At 35.8% G+C, this 21,730-nt stretch overlaps 1 protein-coding gene across 1 annotated transcript in view; it reads left to right on the top strand.

Moving 5' to 3' along the window:
• The window catches only part of LOC140169292 (ankyrin repeat and MYND domain-containing protein 1-like), a 63,347-nt gene extending 41,999 nt beyond the window's left edge, over positions 1-21,348 (top strand). The window contains 1 exon segment of the mRNA XM_072192548.1: positions 21,107-21,348. Coding sequence (XP_072048649.1) covers positions 21,107-21,348 — 242 coding nt within the window.
• Positions 21,349-21,730: the final 382 nt, after the last annotated feature.

The raw sequence follows: 21,730 nt of genomic DNA, 5'->3' as shown, positions 1-21,730 counted from the left end.
TGAAAACGTTTTGTATGGAAATACATCACAACAACATTTTTAAATTGTTGTCAAAATGTTATTGTAAAACATTTTTGCAGACATTTTCTGCAAACTATTTCGTCAACGCTTAATTAACATTTTAATATGTTACAATATTTTGCAGTAAGATTTCAAAAAATGTTTTTGAATGTTATGAAAAAGTTTTATAGCCTTCATATATCCTTTATATAATCCGAAATTTAAACGTTTTCTGTCAACTTTTTCTAACCTTTGCGAATAATGCCGAAAACATTTTGTGTTTGCTGGGTCACTAACAAGCAACTTTATGTCCAAAATAAAGGAAACTTCACTCTCCCAGTAATTGCACGTGGGCGTACAAAGCATGTTAATGTGAAGTATACAGTTGCAGGTTTAATTCGCTGCCGACCGATCATATTTCCATTTTTAGGTTCCAAGTGAGTTTGGGATGAAAAATATTTGAGTAAAGAATATTCCTTAATAATTATTGTTTCCTGGTACCTTATTATGTGATACCCACATAATAACAGCAACTTTTGTGACTCAATGACATATTACATTTTCATCCGGAATTTCAGATAGGGGAGGAAGTAATAGGTGTTCTTGTGAAATTGTAGAGACAGAATTCCATTTCAGAAATTACTGTCGCACATCCAAGAGATTATTACAGGGCTATGTTTTAGGATTAGGGTGAGGATTGCGACCACTTCTATTCTCCTATACATCTCTGCCTATACACTTATCTTGCAACATTTTGAGAATTCGTCCTTTTAATTTAAGAGAGTGTATATTAGGCCTACCTTATTCTTGCGAAATATGAGAGAAAAAGAAGAACGAGATCTTAGAAAGCGAGCAAGAGGTATCTAGAGATGAGGCAGATGGGAGAGGCAGAGACATAAAATTACAAAAGGTATTAGAGATGAGATACCGGTAATAAATAGCAGGGAGGGGAAGTGTAGCAGATACCCAGCAAAGTTGAGCAAACAAAATGTGTTTAAAACCATAGACTGTAAAAAGTCAGTCTATGTTAAAACGTAAACATGGTAAATGTGTTTTAGTTTGGGAGAAAACATTTTAATAGCATTTAAATGTCGAGTCACATACCGTATTGCTGATGGAAACGTTTTTAAAATGGTTATTATGAAACAATACAACAAAATGTTGTCAAACTTATTGTAATATATTTTTGGCAAACATGTTTGCAAAACATATTGTCAACACATAAAGAACATTATGTAAGAATGTTTTGCAACGAGTTTTCAATGTTACTGGACCGTTTTATACCCTATAGATAACCCGACATTTAATATTTTGTGCTTGTTGGGGAAAATATAGACAAGAAAGACACAATTTCTATGACAAACTATCGTCAGAAAAATGTTTGGCGTTGAACTACTTTGAGCCTTCATCAATGAAGTTGAAACTAATTTGGAAGAAGAAGAAGACTAGAGTAGAACAAATAAATTGAAATAATTGTAAAGCAAAATATCTATCAAATGAACTCGGCATGATAGAAATAAAATTGTAAAATCAATTTTCATCACCTCTTTTAAAAATTCCATTTCAACGCTTTTTACTGCCGCCGTGTTCTACCATGCCAAAAATATAGCATTTAAAGCAGTTGTTCCTCGATATTTAACATCAGTGATGCATCTAACCCGGACACCTATAAGAAAATACCAGTTACTCTACATGCAGCAAATGACAGAACCTTAATAAAGTAACATTCCAACTCTTAAATGTTATTTCTCTGCCGCGCATAAAGCAAGCTAAGCGAACACGCCATGATGTTGTCAAACATGAGCTAAATACCGGTTTCTTCGCCCCAGTCTCGCTGAGATTTCTCCCCATGAAAATCACCGCATTATTCCGCCCTACCTGCCCCAACCTAACACCATTTTCGCCAGCAGCAACATGGGGAATCCCTTGCTTGCCCTATCTAGCTATTACTAGGACTCCATACGAATACAATACAAACGATATCAGTTTAACACTAACTACGCGAAGGCAGATCACGTCCAAAAGTCTGAGATAATAACTTTTTCCCAAAAATTTAAAAAATGTACATTTTCAAGGTCATTTTTGGACTCTCCATGAAAAATGCATTAAAATGAGTAAAAATATCCGTAGTATTAGTTCAGTGGTTGTAAAAATAGGCTGTGATATTTAAAAACAATCACACATTTGGTAAATTTTCTACGCGAAGACCAAAGTGGAAAGCATTGAATTGTATTGCAAAGGAGAACACGCTGTGATTTGCAAGAGCGAAGCAGGGACAGGCAAGACAACCTTAGCGAGATAATCTAGGCTACATCGACGCGAAGTTCCTGGCCCGGGGCTACGGCATCTCACAGTGGCTTCGTAAGCATCGCAGCAAGGATCGCAGCAAGATTTAACTATGTGCGTATTCTATGTTATCCATTGGCAAAAAAGGTGATAATACGTTTATAATCTTTATTTTATTAGACCACAGACCGCCTATAATGTAAACTTAAAGGGAGGTGTAAAGGTGATACATTGTTTTAATTGCTAAACAGTGGCTAAAAGTGATACAAAATGATATTATGGACAAAGTGCAGGATAGATAAAATGTACCCACATAATATAAACTTTCTTAACTTTTACATTGTATATGAAGATATTAGACGAAGTTTGTCATTGTTCCAAATCACATTGTTTTAACAGGAGTGCGAAGAAACGCAATTAGGTTTTTAACAGCTCTGCTATCTACGGAAGATAGCGCAATCGGCACCATAAAGGAATCCTAAAAAGACAACGTTTTAATTGCTAAACAGTGGCTAAAAGTGATACAAAATGATATTATGGACGAAGTGTAGGATAGATAAAATGTACCCACATAATATAAGCTTTCTTAACTTTTACATTGTGTATGAAGATATTAGATGACGTTTGTCATTGTTTCAAATCATCTGCGAAGAAACGTAATTAGGTTTTTAACAGCTCTGCTATCTACGGAAGATAGCGCAATCGACACCATAAAGACACCCTATAAAGACGACGATGAAATTAGTAAGCGTTGTTTTGTTTATAGAAAGTACAAGAAGTAGGATTTACAAAAAGGTTTGTTGATTCATCTGATGTCTTTTCATGGTGAAAATATCAGCCATACCCAACTCTATCTACGACTTTCATCAATATGTCCATCATAATATACCTGATTATAATACCTTTAGTATGTATGCATGTTATGTTGGCATACGTTGATCAGACTTCGGGTGTTTTTTATCTTTACGCCGTCTTACCATCTGTGGCAAATTACAGGTTTCATTCACAACGTATAACTCTATACCAATTTGTTAAACGTGATTACAGAACAAAATATAATAATTTTCAGGAAATGGTTAAGAAACCAACATACCAAAAACGTTATTCATGATAATTTCCAACAAATGAAATACACTATAAAAACCCTTTACAAACAGACGGCGATGGCAGACATCGGGTCCACAAAATTTCAGACAAAATTTCAAAAATTTCAGAATTTTTCATTTTAAAGACCAGATTTGAAATCAGCATGTCAAGTGCATTCGAATAAGTACAAACAAGCCTAGTATTGGTTCAGTGGTTCTTGAGATAACCATGAAAAAATTGTTAGAATTTTGAACTTTCGCAAGATAAAGTGCTACAAGTCGTATTGCAGCACACAAAACAATAATAATAAAATATGAGATAACCTAAGAAAAAGTGCATCCTAGGCAAGTTTTAGTCACGCTATGTCATTACATGGGCGCCATGTGTCTACGCATATACACCAAAATGAATCGGGAAATCTTGCCGTACAAATTTACCTCCATGTTGGACGCCATTATCGTCCTGGAACCCGCTGCTCAAAAATATGGACATGCTGCGAGCAGAAACACGAAACGGAGACGAATTTGAACTTGGCCGCTGTTGTTTCGACTGATTTTAATCCTTTGCAGACGATCTTGAAAATTTTTCAAAAATTTGGTTCGATCTTATAATAAGTGTTGTTATGTAAGGGTTTATTAAAACCAGCCCGTTGTGTCCCTATGTCAAATTTCACTTTTTGAAGCACTCTATCTGAGGGATGAAATCAAAACTCGACCGGCGGTTGACCGCCGGTTCCGTCCGGTTTCCATTGTTTATGCGGTTGACCGCCGGTTCTGCCCGGTTCCTTCCGGTTTCCATTGTTTAGAACAATATAAACCGGACGGAACCGGCGGTCAACCGCCAGTCGAGTTTTGATTTCATCCCTAAATTTGTTCAATTTGGTCAAAAACATTTTATTGCGAAAAAACAAAATAAGCGCATATCCCTTATAGAGGATTAAATTTTCTATAAAAGAAATATCTGGATTTCAAGGTTTGCTTCCTGAAAAATACTGGAATTCCAGTTGCCAATGTTACAGGAAAAAAAGCTTGGAAATGCAAGAGAATGTATAAAAAAATCGTGAAATTGTCCGAAATGAGCCTTTCAAATGGAAATCTGTATATAGCCGCCCTTTAGAATTGACTACCACCTAACAGCTCCTCCATTGCCTGAGTGCATGGAGTACATTACAAGCAAGGCAGGGTCTTAACCAAGGACACAACACATTGGTCTTGACTGGGTTCGAACCGACAAAATTGTGACCATTAGTCGAACGCTCTAACCGTTCGGTTACCTTGCTCAAACGTATAACAATTTTCAATGGTAACTCATTTAAGTTAAGAGCTTACAAAATTCGGAAGGGTTTTAGCGTATAATAGAGAGGTTGCGATTTCCAACGTACAAACGTACGTGCGTGGAATCTATTCAAAATCACTCTCCTGTGACGGGATTTTGAATAGATTCCACGTACGTTCGATGCTACGTTTGGAAATCGCAATCTCTCTAATAACTTTGGGACACTTCCCAAATTCTGTCTGAAAGCGTTCCTCTCTTGCATAAAGGAACGAAGAATATAACTTGGAAGAATGTGTGAGTAGTAACGGATTCAAGAGTTTGAAATTACAAAGGAAGGAAATCTTTTATGGAACCGTATCAGCAATACAATCTAGCTAAGTTAAAACTAGTTTTCTGGATGCTGAAAAAGATTTTGGTAGTTAATAAGTTTGATGTATAGGCATAGAAGATCTATGGTATAGGCAAGCCGGTGAACAGTTGGCGAATTGGATCACCAATATGGCGTCTTATCCCTCAGACATTGATTGTAGACGACCAACACATTTTTAAAATTTCCACAAAAAATGTTAAAAATTCAAAACTTCGTGACGATTTTTGAAATTAGAATGAAAAATCCGTTGAGATGAACACAAACATTACTAGCACTGGTTCAGTGGTTCTTGAGTAAGCTTTATAATTTTAGGAATTATTGTAAAACTTTGGACATTTTGTTTTTATCAAACCCTGCCCATAGCAAACAAATGCGTAATGTTCGAAGCTCTCCAGGTGGCTTCAGTCTGCGGAATAAAAGTGCACTATTTTCTTCCATCCAGGTTCATTTTATTTGATGAGGTATTTTGTACATAACGCATAGGTTTACCAAGAATTGCTCTCAGATTTCAGCGTTGAATTATAATGGCTCACTAAAAACTTAATGGAAAGGCGGTAATTGCATCCATCAGTCTGTAAGAAAAGTTGCAGGCATATTTTTTATCCGTCTTGAGTGGTGGGTTTATTAGTGTGTGGTTTTTGCTCCTGAAAAACAAATTTATATTTATGTACTTCGAAACAGGTACACACTTTAAGAACCTAAATTTTAACACACAAAAAAACGTTTTTAGTATGAATCAAATATTCTTTCAGCTTATCACGGTGAATCCATGAATTTGCTGAACAAAGGTTTCTGTCTTGATCAATGAGAGCTCGGGAGCCATCGGCAAAGAAACGTTTCTGAAATGCAATGTGTTGTATGACCTTTTTAGCAGTCTGCGTATCTTTTGACCATGTACCATCTTAAAAAGAAGTTCACACAATACAAGTAAATAAATGCTTTCTTAATTACTAGGCTATAAACTTCTCGAAACTCGGGAGTTACGCTGATTGGTGCACCTACAGCAATTGGAGCGGAATATAGGCTAATGCTTTTGTAGTATTTAGAGCCTTAATTTGGATTCTTTTACGAAATAACAATTCGTTTTACTGAAAATTATAATATTTCGTAAATACTTAAACCCCTGATGAAGAATTCTTCACTTTAAAGTTGTAAGTTTTGAATGATCAAGTAAACGAGGTTAAGATAATAGCCATAGTATTCTATTATGCCTTAACTTTGGCATCAGAAGTTCGGTATAACAACCCTACCGCATTGCTTATAGTTACACTTTTAATGCAGCTACTAAAATACACTGCAAACATCCAAGCCAAAGTGAGCTTAATTGGACCATACAACGAAATCGAAACCACAAGAAAACCTTACCCAAGTTGTGGACATTATTTGATCATCTGCCTTGCCAAATTGACAAGCAACTGTCGTTACTCACAACACAAGAATTTTTCTGGACTTATTATTTGAATAATTATGATATGATATCGTGGGAAGCCATACCTAATTGATGGTTTATACTCTTGCGTGTATTTTAGTTGATTTGTGGTATTTATGGTAAGCAATGTATCACCGCATCAGTAACAAGAATAGGAAAGTATATTGTGGATTCAAACAATCCGAAGAAACCGGACGCAGGAATTAGAATGGAAGCAATTAAAACTACTCACGCATATTCAAGTTTAACTTATTTATAGAAGTTTAACATCTTACACCATGGTTATCGCAACAGTATTATTTAACTATTCATTATTTGGTAAAATTATTTTTGTAAAGAAAACAGATAACAGAAAAGATTTGATTTATTATTTCTGTAAAGAAACCAAGAAGTAGCAAATTTGGCTAGAATGGACGCACTGAACAACATGTATAGTTATACTAACCAGATACTTTGGTTAATAACCAATTGTTAAAGTATACATACGATGGCAAATTCATTATTTGGTAAAGACATATTTTATATAAATGAAGTCATACCTAATTGATGGTTTATTTTCTTGCGTGTATTTTAGTTGATTTGTGGTATTTATGGTAAGCAATGTATCACCGCATCAGTAACAAGAATAGGAAAGTTTATTGTGGATTCAAACAATCCGAAGAAACCGGACGCAGGAATTAGAATGGAAGCAATTAAAACTACTCATACTCACGCACATTCAAGTTTAACTTATTCCAAGAAGTTTAACATCTTACAATATGGTTATCGCAACAGTATTAGGTAGCTATGTGTTATTTATTATTTGGTAAAATTATTTGTGTAAAGACAAACAGATAACAGAAAAAATTTGATTTGTTGTTTCTGTAAAGAAACCAAGAAGTAGCAAATTTGGCTACAATGGACGCATTGATCAACATCTAGTTACTAACCAGATACTTTGATCAATGATAACCAATTGTTAAAGTATACATATATTATGGAAAATTAAATTAATTATTTGGTAACATTACTGTATTTGGTAAAGACAAGCAGGTAACGCAAAAGAAATATTTTGTATAAATGAAGCCATACCTAATTGATGGTTTATTTTCTTGCGTGTATTTTAGTTGATTTGTGGTATTTATGGTATAGCAATGTATCACCGCATCAGTAACGAGGAAAGTTTATTGCGGATTCAAACAATCCGAAAAAACCGGACGTATGAATTAGTAAAACTGGGTACAATGGAAGCAATTAAAAGTACTCACGCACAGTCAAGTTTAACTTATTCCAACAGTCAGGTAGCTATTTAGTATTTGGTAAAAATAAGACAAACAGATAATAGTTGATTTGTTATTTCTGTAAAGAAACCACGAAGTAGCAAATTTGGCTACAATGTGGCAATGGACGCACTGAACAACATTACTCACCCGATACATACATTGCGTTCTCTTGGTCAACAACCAGATACATTGCGTTCACCTGATCAATAACCAAATAGTTTCAAGTATTTAGTGTGCAAAATTCATTATTTGGTGAAATTATTTGGTAACGACAAGCAGATAACAGAAAAGAGACGAAGGTCATTCCCAGTGTTTACAAATGATTCAGATAAGACACTGAACGCATGTTTTAGTAAATGGCTACGCGCTCAAACACTTTTATCCATTTATCCGGCATTACCCAAACTTACGTTGCATTATATACAAATCCTATTTATACTAGAATACCATTTACATATTTACATTCAAGTTCAATTTAAGCAAACAACCCTTCATCATAGTTATCACAACAGTATTAGGTAACTATTCATTATTTGGTATAATAATTTGGTTAAGAAAAACAGATAACAGAAAGAAACATTGTTTTAATCTCTGCAAATGAAACCAAGAACTCGGATCGGACGTTGTGGCAAATTTGACTGCAATATGGACGCACTAAACAACATCTAGCTACTTAACTTAATTATAATAATGTTTATCTGAAATTAAAACAAAGTAAGAGGGAAAATAATTCGAAGAAGAACTTTCGCAGTGTTTACAAATGATTCAGCTAAGACACTGAACGCGTGTTTTAGTAAATGGCTACAATGGACGCTCTCAAACACTTTCACCCATTGATTGGTATAACCCAACGTATATAATATTATACAATTCTTATTTATACTACAATACAATTTACATTATACATTCAAGTTCAATTTAAGTAAAAAACCATTCATCATAAGTTAGTTATCGCAGCAGTATTAGGTAAGTATTCATTATTTGGTAAATGCAAAACAGATAACAAATAAAAGAAAGATCTCAGACGTGGAAATTTTGCCACAATGGACGCACTGAACAACACCAGTTACTCATACAATACCTTACGTTCTCATGATCAACAACGAAATAATTAACGTAAAGATTCGATGGAATGTCAATAAAAATATATTACACTCTTTTATGCAATTCAGTAATTCACCTTTAGGAAGCTTATAATTCAACAAGTTTGTCATCGTATGACTATAGACTGGACGATGGATGTCACCATTTGTAATGGCGCTAATAATGTTGCATTAATATTGTGGCTACTTTAGACAATGGATGAAAAATTAAAATTAATAATTATACTATTTACATTATACATTCAAGTTCAATTTAGATATAAAACCCTCCATCATAGTTATCGCAGTAGTATCATTTTTTGGTAAATGCAAAACAGATAACAGAAAAGAAAGATCTCAGATGTTGTGGCAAATTTGGCCACAATGGACGCACTGAACAACAGCAGTTACTCATACAATACCTTACGTTCTCATGATCAACAGCCAAATAATTAGCATATACAATAAGTATATGTGGAATGTCAATAAAAAGGATATAACGTTGCTTTTTATGCAATTCAGTAATTCAACTTTAGGAAACTTATAATTCAAGTTTTCCCCGCGTGGCTCTAGAATGGACGATGATGTCACCATTTGTAATGGCGCTAATGATGTTGTATTATTGTTTTGGTTACGTTGGAAATATTGGGTGAATAATTATATTTTTCAACTTTGTTATTGTCTTTAAATTATGTACGTTCTTCTCCCTCGAGGATCTTAATCCACTATCTATAAATGACTGGCATGTTTCCTTGTAGATGGGTTTAAGGACCTTTTGTCGAATTCTAATTGCATAATAATAGGGACACAGGATGCATGCTAACATTACATTACAAGCATTTATATAGCGCATCTATATAAAGAACGATGCGCTTGGAAACACAACAGGAACAATGGAATAAAAAGACAACTAATGCATAAATAACTGAGTTTTGAGAGACTTCTTAAAAGTGCATATGGAATCAGATTTTCTGACAGACTTTGGGAGAGCATTCCATGTTTTGGGAGCAGTATATAACTAATACTTATACAAGCATTACATCCACATTTGCACTGGTCTTAAACCAAACACATTTTAAAGCTTTCATAAAAAAACCTTGACTACTGCTCCAAACGTTACGCAGACTTTTTTGCTACTGATTTTTAAAACCATTTTCTTGCATGGTTTCCGCTTCCTGGCGCGCTCAACCGTGTAGTCTTGCATGTTTCGTAGGGAGAAAACACATGAAGCCCAGCGCTAAGGGCTCTACTAGGCGAGAAACGCGGGCCAAATCGTGACAGATATCTAGGGCGCATAAATTAATCCTCGCCGTGTGTCATCCAAAAGGTCTTAATTTTCAAATAAAATTATCAAAAATTTCAATATTGTAAAATTTTATTCCAATATTTGATATCTACATGAAAAATGCATTTATATGAGTACAAATATGCCAAGTAGTTGTGAAGTAGTTCTTGTGTTATCGCCTTGAAATTTAAGGAAGGATGATTAGAACTTTAAGTTAATACGTTTGGTACGATATGAGCGTGTAAAGCCTTAACATGGCGGCCGGCATGAACGCAGTGGTACATATGTAACTCATGCTATGTGCTCATCAGGACAACGAAAAGAAACGTATCACGAAAAGATACCCTTTAACTATACCATGCCAAGTTAGTGTTATAAAATCATTTTAGTAGTAGTGGTTGCAGAAGTGAGAAGCAAGTAGGGAGATTGGAGTCATTATATAAAATTTTATGAAATATTTGTCATTTTTGTAAATGTGCAATATCCTGAATTCGGTGGCCGAGTGTAGTTTGCTCAATGTCTACAAGGATGAAAATAGACATAAAATCAATGGAATAGAAAAACAGCGCCCGCAGTTGACATAGATGACGGTAAGCAAACATTAACATTAGAATGTAAAATTATATTAAAAAAAGTTTTGTAAAAAAAAAAGAAGTAAAGTACAAGAAAATCATACAAAATTGTTTCCTTGGTACGCTAAGGTAAACAATGCCGTAGCGCGATTTTCAATGCGCCTTTTCCAATTTCCGCCGTACCTCTCAAAATGGCGCTATCTATGTGGGGCTGCGATAATTGCAATTGCTGAGCATTCTGCAGAAGTAATCCGTTATCTTCCGATTATTCTACAATACATAATGGTATATATAAGTTATTGCCTTTGTACTATAGTTACCATCTTTGTGGCTATCGGTATGATGTTCTTGTAGTTATAGATCCAGTGTTACTACGGTGTCCATTGTACATGTATCTCAAGGTCAAACATGCTTTGGCCAGCGCCACGTAGGTTTAGTTGAATGATTCTATACAAAGTATGTTACTATTTTAATTAGCTGTATTTGAAGAGCTTATTTCCAAACCGTGTTAAGTCCATAACCCCATGTGTCTCATTTACTTGTGTGATACAATCACAATTACGTTGACAAGTTTGACATTAGCAACAATGAGTTGTAACATCAACAAGCCATTATTTACCATAAAAATGCTGCATAATAATATGCAGACTATTGTTCTCATTTGGGAAACAAAGGCCTCGAACAGTATTGTTACTGTGCATCCATCCACTGTTTGCTTTGTAATGGTGCATCGAACTGAAATAATAATACCTATAGCTCCACAACCCATTGGAATATCGAACAGGTAAATCAGAAACATGGGTGTGTAGACTTAACACGGTTTGGAAATAAGCTCTTCATTTGTCGCAAATCAACAGAAAGAAGGTTAACAAGAAAAAGAAAAAGAGCAACAACATTAACAACAACGGCAACAAGAAATTAAAAAGTAATAACAAGGATACTATAATTCATTAAGACTTGTCTTAGGTTTTCTGCATTATGTGTAAATATTTCAACGATTTAGCTTCATATATATTATTGAAGATAGAAAAATAGATATACAAATTGCTATGTAAACTTCCTTAATCAATTTTGTCTGTGTATTCATTTGCTCTCATTGGAAAGTCGATTAGCGGCTATTCATTATCCTTACCAAGAGGTTATATATATATATATTAAAATGTTGCGCAACTTACGGCATGCATTTAGTTTCAAGGTCAAACAACCTTTCGCAAGAACAAACGGTTCAGTTCTCTTAGATCTTGTCATCCACCTTGAGAAATTCGCGCGATATCGAACGCTATAGATAAAGTTCTGTTCCCGGGTTCTGTTCCAGGGATTGTTCGGTATTTTATCGGCTAATGGTCTTACTTACATGGTCTGATCTATGATAGGTAGACTTCTTCTAAAATGTAACAAAGAAATTATTCACTGTGTAATTTATATACAAGATAAAGAGTAAAGAGCCTAAAATTGTTTGTTTGTTTGTGTGTTGGGGTGTTTTAAATAATCCTTCCGAAGGAAATTCAACTAAATTCACCTTCAAGTAAATAATGTCTGCAAGAAAATCTGAAATCAGTAGCCAGTGTCTAAGAACTTCAACTTGCAGAAAGTGACATTGGATCAGACAAGTATCATGACAAACCTTTTGGACGGTAAAGTATTTACTATAGGCTTTTGCGTGTCAAGAAAGGACTTACATTATCGGACTCTGCAAATTATCCTGTTAAGTTTGCTATTATTAAATATATACTGTTTTCTATAACTTCTATAACTTATATAAGTTATAGAAAACAGTATATAACCCTTGAACCATGAACAATCCCTCTGAATCAGCAATGTTCTAACTTTATGAACTATAATACTATGGTCTATCGTGTCAAAAGCTTTTGATAAGTCAGATAAACTCCTATAATTATGATAATAGTTTCATTATTATCTACTGTATTATATTTATTTCATCGACAAGATGCATAATTGCCATTTGAGTGGAATGATTGGCTCTAAAACATAATCATTTTGAAGAAGACAAGAATCAGAGAACAAAATGTGTATCATTAGAGGTACAGCGTTAGTGAAAGATAAAGAGGAGTAGGACTATTTGCTTCAGGAATGGATGAAGACAACAAGAACAACGTGTATATGTTTCTTGTATAATACATGTATACTAATGGTCAAATGACTCTCTTCACGTGACACAAAATATATAATACGTCTTAAACAATACTTCAAAGAAACAGAAAGGGTCTCCACAATATTTCGCAATACATTGTCTTCTATGAGCTGAATAGTATAAGCTCCTGATTAAGTGGTACAGGAAATCGATGTCAATGATGATTTGGAAGTTCCACCGCAAAAGATCATCACAATTTCTAGGGTTAAGTAACTTCCACATTACTCAATCTTGTACTAATCATTTTCATTACTAAGATAATGATGAGCAATGGACGTTATAAGCCACAAGCAGTGGTCACTGATGGACTGCGATCAAATTACATCACAAATAATGGATACGAGATGATGATAACATAATGAAGATATCTTAATGCAAAAATACCGCGCGCCACAAAAATTCCCGCCTCGCAGCTGAAAACATAGTCTGCCATACCGTTGTTAATACAGGATGATGTGTAAGTGACCTTTATGGATGATGGACAGATTATCCAGATAGGGTTAATGAAGCAAGCGCCATGAAAATGAACAGCCGTCCATTTTTGTTAATAGTCTATTAATTATGCTGAAATATGAAGCAAATTTCAATTACAAGATGTAGGTTGCATTGGTAAAAAGTTTTAGCTTGCAAGAGTGTATTTGAAACAATAATCTCACCATCTTTCCCCTCATGTTGCCCAGTCCGATCTGTACGTTAGAGCTGGATCAGCAACAAGTTGGCGTTTAATATTTACGCACAAGTTGCCTTCTCTTGAAATATTCCAGAATATTTATATTTTTAAGCAAAAAATGATGCAAAAGGTTGATACGCATTCGTCCAATGGGCTATTCCATTTAAAATCCACACTACCCCTGTGGAAGATTTTGGAAATATCTCCCACAGTGGGAGTATGTTTTTCAAATGTAATTGGTCAGAGTAAATCATTTTGAAACCCATACTCCCTCTGTATTATGGATTTTCCTATATCTTCCACAACTGGAGTGAGTATTTAAAATGGAAGTTAACCAATAATGCCTATTGTATTCGAAACTCATACTCCCTCTGTGTCAGATTTTAGCTAAATCTTCCACAGGGGTAGTGTGAATTTTAATTGGAATAGCCCAACAAAATATCAGGGTTTGTTTATCGATGGATTGCTCTTAGAGAAAAATGGGTTGTTCCATTTGAAATCCAGCACGCCCTGCGGAAGATTTACGAAAAGTTTTAATAAATTTGGGGTTTATTATTTTGAAGCCCATGCTCATGGCTTTACATATATCTTCCACAACTGGAGTGAGTATTTCAAATGGAAGTTACCCAATTGCCTCTTCTATATATCTGAAATCCATACTCCTCCTGTGGAAGACTTTAACCAAATCTTCCACAGGGGGTGTAGATTTCAAATGTATAGCCCAATGTGAGAAGGAAATGGTTTCATGACTTTTGTATCTTTTGTATTTAATTTGACATGGACGCAGTACCCGACGTAGTAAAATCTATGCAGAGCAACAGAAGAGATTAAAGTACCTGTTGAATTTTGAACACATTTTGAACCTGTTTTATTGACCATTCAGTGCGCAACCAAAATATTAATTAAAAGCACATTGCTCAAACAATAATACATATATTTCTATATCTCGACAACTCACTTATGCCTTAAAAAGAAGAAATCTGAATTTAGATGCATTTTAGAGCGTTCTGGTACAGGAAATCAGATATTGGGCCTATGGGCTATACAGTTGGAATCCATAGACTTCCCTATTCCAGTTGGAAAGTTGGAATCTATACACCCATATGGAAGATATGCCTTTGATCTCCCTCACAGGGATTGTGAATTTCAAATGGTTACCTGAATGGGTGACTCCGTTTGAAAGCTACATCCCTCTGTGGGAGATTAATATCATGTCTTCCAAAGGGGGTGTATGGATTTCAAGTGCAGTGCCCCATTGTCCTTGAACGAGAAACTGAACAGAAGCAGAATATCAGATCGCACAGAATGGGGACCAGAATTAGATTATATTCTACTATATCACGACTATAGTTTTTAAAAGCCATTTCAGATTCAATCCCAGTCCCCGTGCTTACAGAATTGCCTCAGACACCGGCTTTTTCTAAAAGCACAGACCCTGAAATGTCTAACTTTCACCAGTAAAATGGCAAAGAAAGTTGTTTACTACTTTTCTATTTTGGCCTAGGGGTGGTAGCCATTCTTAGACAAACACCAATCGGACATGTTGCAGGCCTAAGTCGGTAGAATACTTTTAAACCCAATATGCACCAGAACGTCATGACAAGGTCTAGCAGGCTAAATATATCAGCCAAGGCTGGGGCTGGCTACCGGCAAGGAAAATGACTCCAAGTCTGATATTGAACCATATTCTCAAAATATAATTAATAAAAAAACCTGCAATTAATTAAAATGAGCTGGCTGATAAGGGAAGGGGTAACAGAAAGTTTATGGAAATTAAGTAAACATTGTGTAAGATTAAAATCTCTTGAAAAGGCAAGTTGTAGTCAACTAATTACAGTGTATTTTCATTTCATTAATGATTCAAAACAAATAAAAGATCAAGAGACAGTCGTTTTTCGAATTGTGTTTAGTATTCACTATTAGTAGGTTATTGTGCCATGGAGTCGAGAGATGAAATGAAGATTATCTCCGGGCAACCCCGGATAATAACGTTAAATTGTTAAATTTAGTCAAGAAAAACAAGTAATTGACAATATAAAAGGAAAAACAGGAAGTAAAATTTTGTTGAGGGGTCAAAAAACTGTGCCCTGATCTCGATATTGCCCCATAGAATATGTAGATCGGTATGAGACATACACAAATGGCGCTCCCTACAAACATGTGTTTAGTATCCGGCACATCTATTCAGTGCCTCCGGAACCTGGACCCGGCACCCCCAATAGTTTTGGCGAGGGATCCCAAGTACTCTAAGCCCCCAATAATTTAAGATACAATTCATAATTTTAGGGTAAAATTCATATTGTTATTGTTAAACTACCTGCTAAATAATTGCGCTAATCATGCTAATATTTCATAAAGGAATATAATAGATATGTCGAATGTCTGCATGGTAAAAATTGAAGCTGTGGAGAGGAGACGGAAAGATTATCAAAATGGTGAAGATTTGGGAAGAGACGCGACAAGATGGCAGAAGAGCATAAGGGGGAAATGAGATTGGGGCTCGCTACCACTGCTACCCAAAAAAATTGCCGCACACGTTCAGCTACAGCAAGTGATTTTCTTTGTAACTGGGGTCCAGCCTGCCAAAAAGTGTCTAATAAATACATTTGGTGTCCATTTTTATTGTCCCTGTAATATTTTAGAGCGATCGTTAGTATTAAGATTATTATGGAAACTTTTTAGCGCAAACATCCGTCAATGTAGACACTAAAACAGCGATAAAAATCGAATTTTCTTGTCGTGTGGAGCAGTTACAATAACCATTATAACCCAGACAAAAGTATTTTTCAATTGTAATTACAATAATTCCACAAATAAAAGCGATATTATCAATATTTAATATTATTAAAGTGTATGTCCATGAACTCATCAAATCGGAAGTATTGGTGCCATATTTGGCTTCAGGTTAACACAACCTGCTGAAGGTGGTTCCTAGTCTCAGCCAAAAACTTAGGGGCACTATGGTGTAACCCAATGTGCCTTTAGCATATAAATATGCCTGGGCATGAGGCTATGGTTGGTTTCTCGTCTTCCCACGGTCCTGATTGTTTTGCTGTAGAAGCACCCTAGAGGTTGTCACGTTTTGCGGAGCGTCTTAAAAGCCTGAACCAAGGCTATACCTAGCGGCCTACAAGTACCAGTCATATAGCCTGTTCACCGGCCAATAAACTCAGCCGCTGAAACTCTTCTGACAACGACCGTGAAAAAAGGTTTACCGGAGCAAAGACCATAAAGATATGGTTTGTGACCGAAGTCAGTTAATTTTGTGGTGATTCAGATACCGGAGTAGCTTTAGAGAAGTAATCGCAACTCCCATGCAACCACAATCCTAACCCGAACCTTAATCTTGCTCTGGACCTTATTCTAACCCTAATCCTAACTCTAACCACAATCCTATCCTTAACACCTAACTGTAATTATCCATTACCATAACCATACACTCTTAAAAATGAGGTGCAACTTAGAAACGTTTTGTCGTGCAGGGAGCACCACCAGGAAAAAGGTTATCCAAAAGTTCTTTATATATGTTGAGGAACCCAGAAGTCCCTAATGGAACCAATAGGGTCCTTTAAAGAACCTTTAATGGTTCTTTGAAGAGCATTACCCCTTTTAAAGAGTGTATTCCTAACCTTTTGAATATCTAACTGTAACCCTAATTTTTAACTCTAACCCTAACCAGTAGCCCTTACATTAAAATCTAACCGTAACCCTAAGATGTAACCGTAACCCTAACGCTTTAACCTTGAAACCTAACCGTAAACATTTAACCCTAAAACGTAACCCTATTCTTATTCTCTTGGCCAGTTGCCGTTATTTGGAAGTTGTGCAAAATACAAACTGTGGCTGTGGGAACCTCTGACAAATATGACAAGGGCTGAAAATAAGAAGAACCAGAAAATCCAATGTCGTGATGATCATCGTAAAACTGTCTTTTAGAAATCAAGTTTGATCCTGTTTAACTCATGCGCAATTTCACAAACACCTTGGTGAAAATCGGCTTAGTGTATTCAGCAGGAGTGCCATGCCAACCATTTACTTGTCACTTGCACATGTATAGGGGATAACTTTGTTTCAAATGACCCCCTCCCCCAACACACCCACACCCCCTTCTGGCAGTGTGAATCTTCTACCTCTCATGCTGAAATTTAGCCTCAAATCCATTGTGTATTTGGTTGCCAGTAATTGTGATGCACTAACTTACTCAAGATGTGACGAAATTGCATCATATTGTCTGAATTTGACAAAATTAAAATGTTGCCAAAATAGATTTTGTATCATTTTGTTGAAGTTGTTTTTTACGATAGATTCTAAAGATTTCACCGTAAAAATACCTAACCAATGCTAAAGAAATCAATGTGATGCAGCATTTTGTGCATGCGACAATGGTCATGGTTGTTGTCGTGTTTGTTTATTGGATATTGCCGATTTAAAGGGGTTGTTCTTGTACTTCTTGCGTAAGTCTTGCTGTTGTTAATGTTGCTGACATTGATGTTAGTTTTGTGGTTGCTGTAATATGCATGTCGTTCTCGTTGTTCCATCGTTTTTTCTCGTATTTCTGACGCGATTTGTAGCACCTGGATCATGATTCCTTTGTCCTCGGTCTTTCAACTACATCCACATTTGCATGTTTGAGAGGACATTTTCTTCTCTTACCAATATCTCTGGAACGAATGCGTTGCCAAGAGAGCAAAGGGGCTGTTGATTCCATATGGGACATCTTTACACCTCAACTCCCTCTCCGCGTGCCATTGTGGGATGCTGGCCGCTGTAATTTTTAGATTTTAGATTTTTTGCCCCTTTTTTGACCATTTTCAGCAAGAGTCTCCCCATTGAAAGTCCCCTTCCCAACCCTCGGCGTCTCTGCTCTAGAAAAGCGTTAACAAAGTAGTTGATATTAATTCAATGTAAAAAAGACAAATTCTACCGAAAAACCTTGTTTATGATTCAAAAAGCCCCGCTAAAAATGAGGAATAGTTGGCATAGTTCAACCCGTATATGGGTAGAATTTGTTGTAAATTGACACATCGAGCAGAATAATAGTACTTTAAACAAACAATAATCAGTCGAACAGTTTGTTAAATGTCATATTCCATGAAGTAGTAAACAGGAAGGCCAAAAGTTTAAAATAAAGATATTTGTTATTAATAATTATTGTACTTTACTTGCCGGAAATGTCTGTGTTTTGGGCTTTATTTTAAGTGCAGGCATTACGGCGACTACTTTGAAGTGCCTACAGGCCAAAAACCACGAATTTGTCACAACCACTGGAACCATGATTATGATTTGATACAGGCTCTATGACTTGGTCACCAATTTATCTTACACGGAACTACCTGCCTCACGAACTTTGAGATAAACTTCTTCTTTCATGCGCTGGGTATTGGTATTGCGTTTCAATTTTTATGGCCGCAGGAAAGGGTTAGATTCTTATATATTTCTTACAACACTGTTTGCCATTTGCAATTAGTTTTTTAATATGCTTTCACTTTATGATCTGTACCATTTCTATCTCAGCATATTGACTTAAACAATAAAAAACATTATGCAACCACATTTCTTGTTAGTTTGTTTATAGGCGGATTTGGGCGTCCTCTACTTAGAATGGCAGAAAACACAATAGCAAAACACAACTAATCTTAACTGGCATAAAATGACCTTGACAATATTCTGACATTTCTGACATCTGATATTGGGCCCGTGATATTGGGCTGTTCTTCCACAGGGGTGTAACAAATATATTTAGATTTTTATATTAAATCTTAATTTCAGGAATTGAATAATTTAAAATACTTGAAATTTAAGTAACAGAAGAAAGATATGCCGCCCCTGTTATCAACATTACTACAATGATCATGGGCATCCAACATAAAAATCTTAAGTACCTTTGCGCGCCTTTTGCCGCGCTGTACAATAATTATAGTCCATTGTTTTTCTTGTGTGGAATACACAAACAACAGCAACAACAACAACTGCTACTACTTCAATTGCAACAATTGCCAACTGCAACAATATTTTTAGTGTGCACTGTTTGACCGTTTTTAGCGTAATTATTGGACGATCGTGATTGGAAATCGGACCTACCACTCAAAAAAAATTTTTTTAAGATACAAACAAAGCTACCCACCACCCCAAATACTCTAACATTTTAGAATAGTTACTTATAATAACTTGGATGAGAACCTTTTTATCTAGAGTGGGGACCTAGTTTCAGCCAGGATTTTACATTGGAGCTTGAACCTCTTTTTAACTGGGGTGGGAAACAGGAATCTAACAGCCCGATGTATCAGGCAGGTGAAGTTTTGAAGGATTCGTAACAACCGTAACTCAAAATTATTCGCTATATTTGTTCAATAATATCAAGACTCTTTGTTTAGATTTGAAAGTGCTTCAATCACCTGTTGTGCTTTTGTATCGGATAGTCATAATAGTGTTCACCCTTAAATTGTGATTCATTAAAGCGGAAAAACAATATATGATGTCGGTGTGCAGGTGGGTGCATGGATGGTGGTAGCAAGGTTATGTTGGAAAATTGGACCGATTTTCTCGGTAAAGGTTTGCCGCAAGTTTGCAAAACGATCCTTAACAATTACTCAGCTCTCGTAGAAACATTCGGCAGAGTGTTTGGAATTTGAGAATGGGTCAGAAAGTGCAACCACCACATCTTGAGTAACGGATAATTGACTTGAAACAATGGTGATCCCAGTGTTCAGGTGGGTGTAAACAAGGAAATCTAGTACCGGAAAACGTACCAGTAGTTTGGCAATATTTGCCGCGACGATTTATTCTGTACCATGAATACAATTGTCGCAATCTACAAGAATAGTCATTCGGTGTTCATCAGGTAGGATTGAAAGGAAAAGTCGGTTGCCGGAAAGCGGACATGTAGCTTGGGGAAGTTTGCCGCGACGCGACGATTCCTCCACCACCTTGTCCACAATTATCGTTGATGATAATTTCGCTTTTTTACAAGCCCTGGACCGACTTGCGTTAAAAAAAAAAGGTCAAAAAGTGCAACTGACAGAAGTTGAATTTAAAAATTGATATTCGACCCTATCTGATTGATGTAATGATAATAGACACATACCAAGATATATTTCTAGATTTGTAAAAAAAAAAAGTGCAAGTAGTACGTCGTTCCATCGGCTTCCCATGGCGGAGAATATTTACAAGGTCAGGGCTAGACCAATGATTTGCTCAGCACTATCTCAGCATGGCCAGCTTACCACTGCTATTTTAACTTAAATTTTTACAAAAAGATCACGACCTTCTTCTTCATCCAGGCAAACATGGTGTTAAAATTTACATTTAAAACTTGAAATACTAACCGGGAAAGCTGCGTGAAGGGGAAGGAATGTATCTTGTGCGTATGTTTCATGTGTCCGCGTGAATGTTGCTGTGATGTTTAATAGCAACATATATGAGCAGTTGTATTGTGGCAATTGAGTAGAATAACGTTATATGTGTCTTCCCCGCGCGTTTTAAACCGTTATCCATAAGCATTATGGTTACCTGTGGTGTCCTGGCTTGAAATGTGGGTTATCAGGGAAATATGAAACTCTAACTCTGGACGGAAAATTTAGTAAAAGAGTATCATCAGAATGAAAAATAAAACTGACAATGTATATTGCACCCTAAAGTTAGAAGTAAAACCTTTGAAACGGGAACAGAAGGAAGAAGGATGAAGAATTCCTTAAATCTTGAAAAAAAGGAGGAGGAAGAGGGTAATGATACTGATATCGATGAAGAAGACAGGAAGGACAATAAAGAGGATAGTTGGAAGAAGAAAGAAGGCGAAGTACAAAAGAAGTACAAAACAACTTGTGAAAGAGCAGTAAACGATGGTAAAGAGGAACAGCAGACAGGAAGAGAATCAAGATGACAAAAAATAGACGAACAAAATGAAGAAGAACAGAAGTAGAATTAGATACGATCAGATTTGATCAAAGTGAAGATAGAAATGACAGAAGTGAACAGATATTGAAAGTTTGACAAAACTCGTTAAAGACGTTCCGTGGTCGATTAACTACCCGTGATGCAACGCTGCTGGAAGACTGGTATTTGTACACCATATGCTGGCGATTAACACAACTTAATTGAAATAGTCAGTTGGCGCAATTTTCTATATTGCAATTAATATTAGTATGGCGCCAAGAAATCGTCTGCTTACAGAACAGCCGCATTTTACACATGCAGAAATTCCTTTTATGTCAATCTGACAATGAAATTGGAATTGAACTTGAAAAAAGTTTCGGATTACGTTG

The sequence above is a fragment of the Amphiura filiformis genome, chromosome 14 (assembly GCF_039555335.1).
Source record: "Amphiura filiformis chromosome 14, Afil_fr2py, whole genome shotgun sequence".
Classification (NCBI taxonomy): Eukaryota; Metazoa; Echinodermata; class Ophiuroidea; order Amphilepidida; family Amphiuridae; genus Amphiura; species Amphiura filiformis.
The sequence above is the reverse complement of the archived record's forward strand: the minus strand, read 5'-3'. Positions and strand labels throughout refer to the sequence as shown.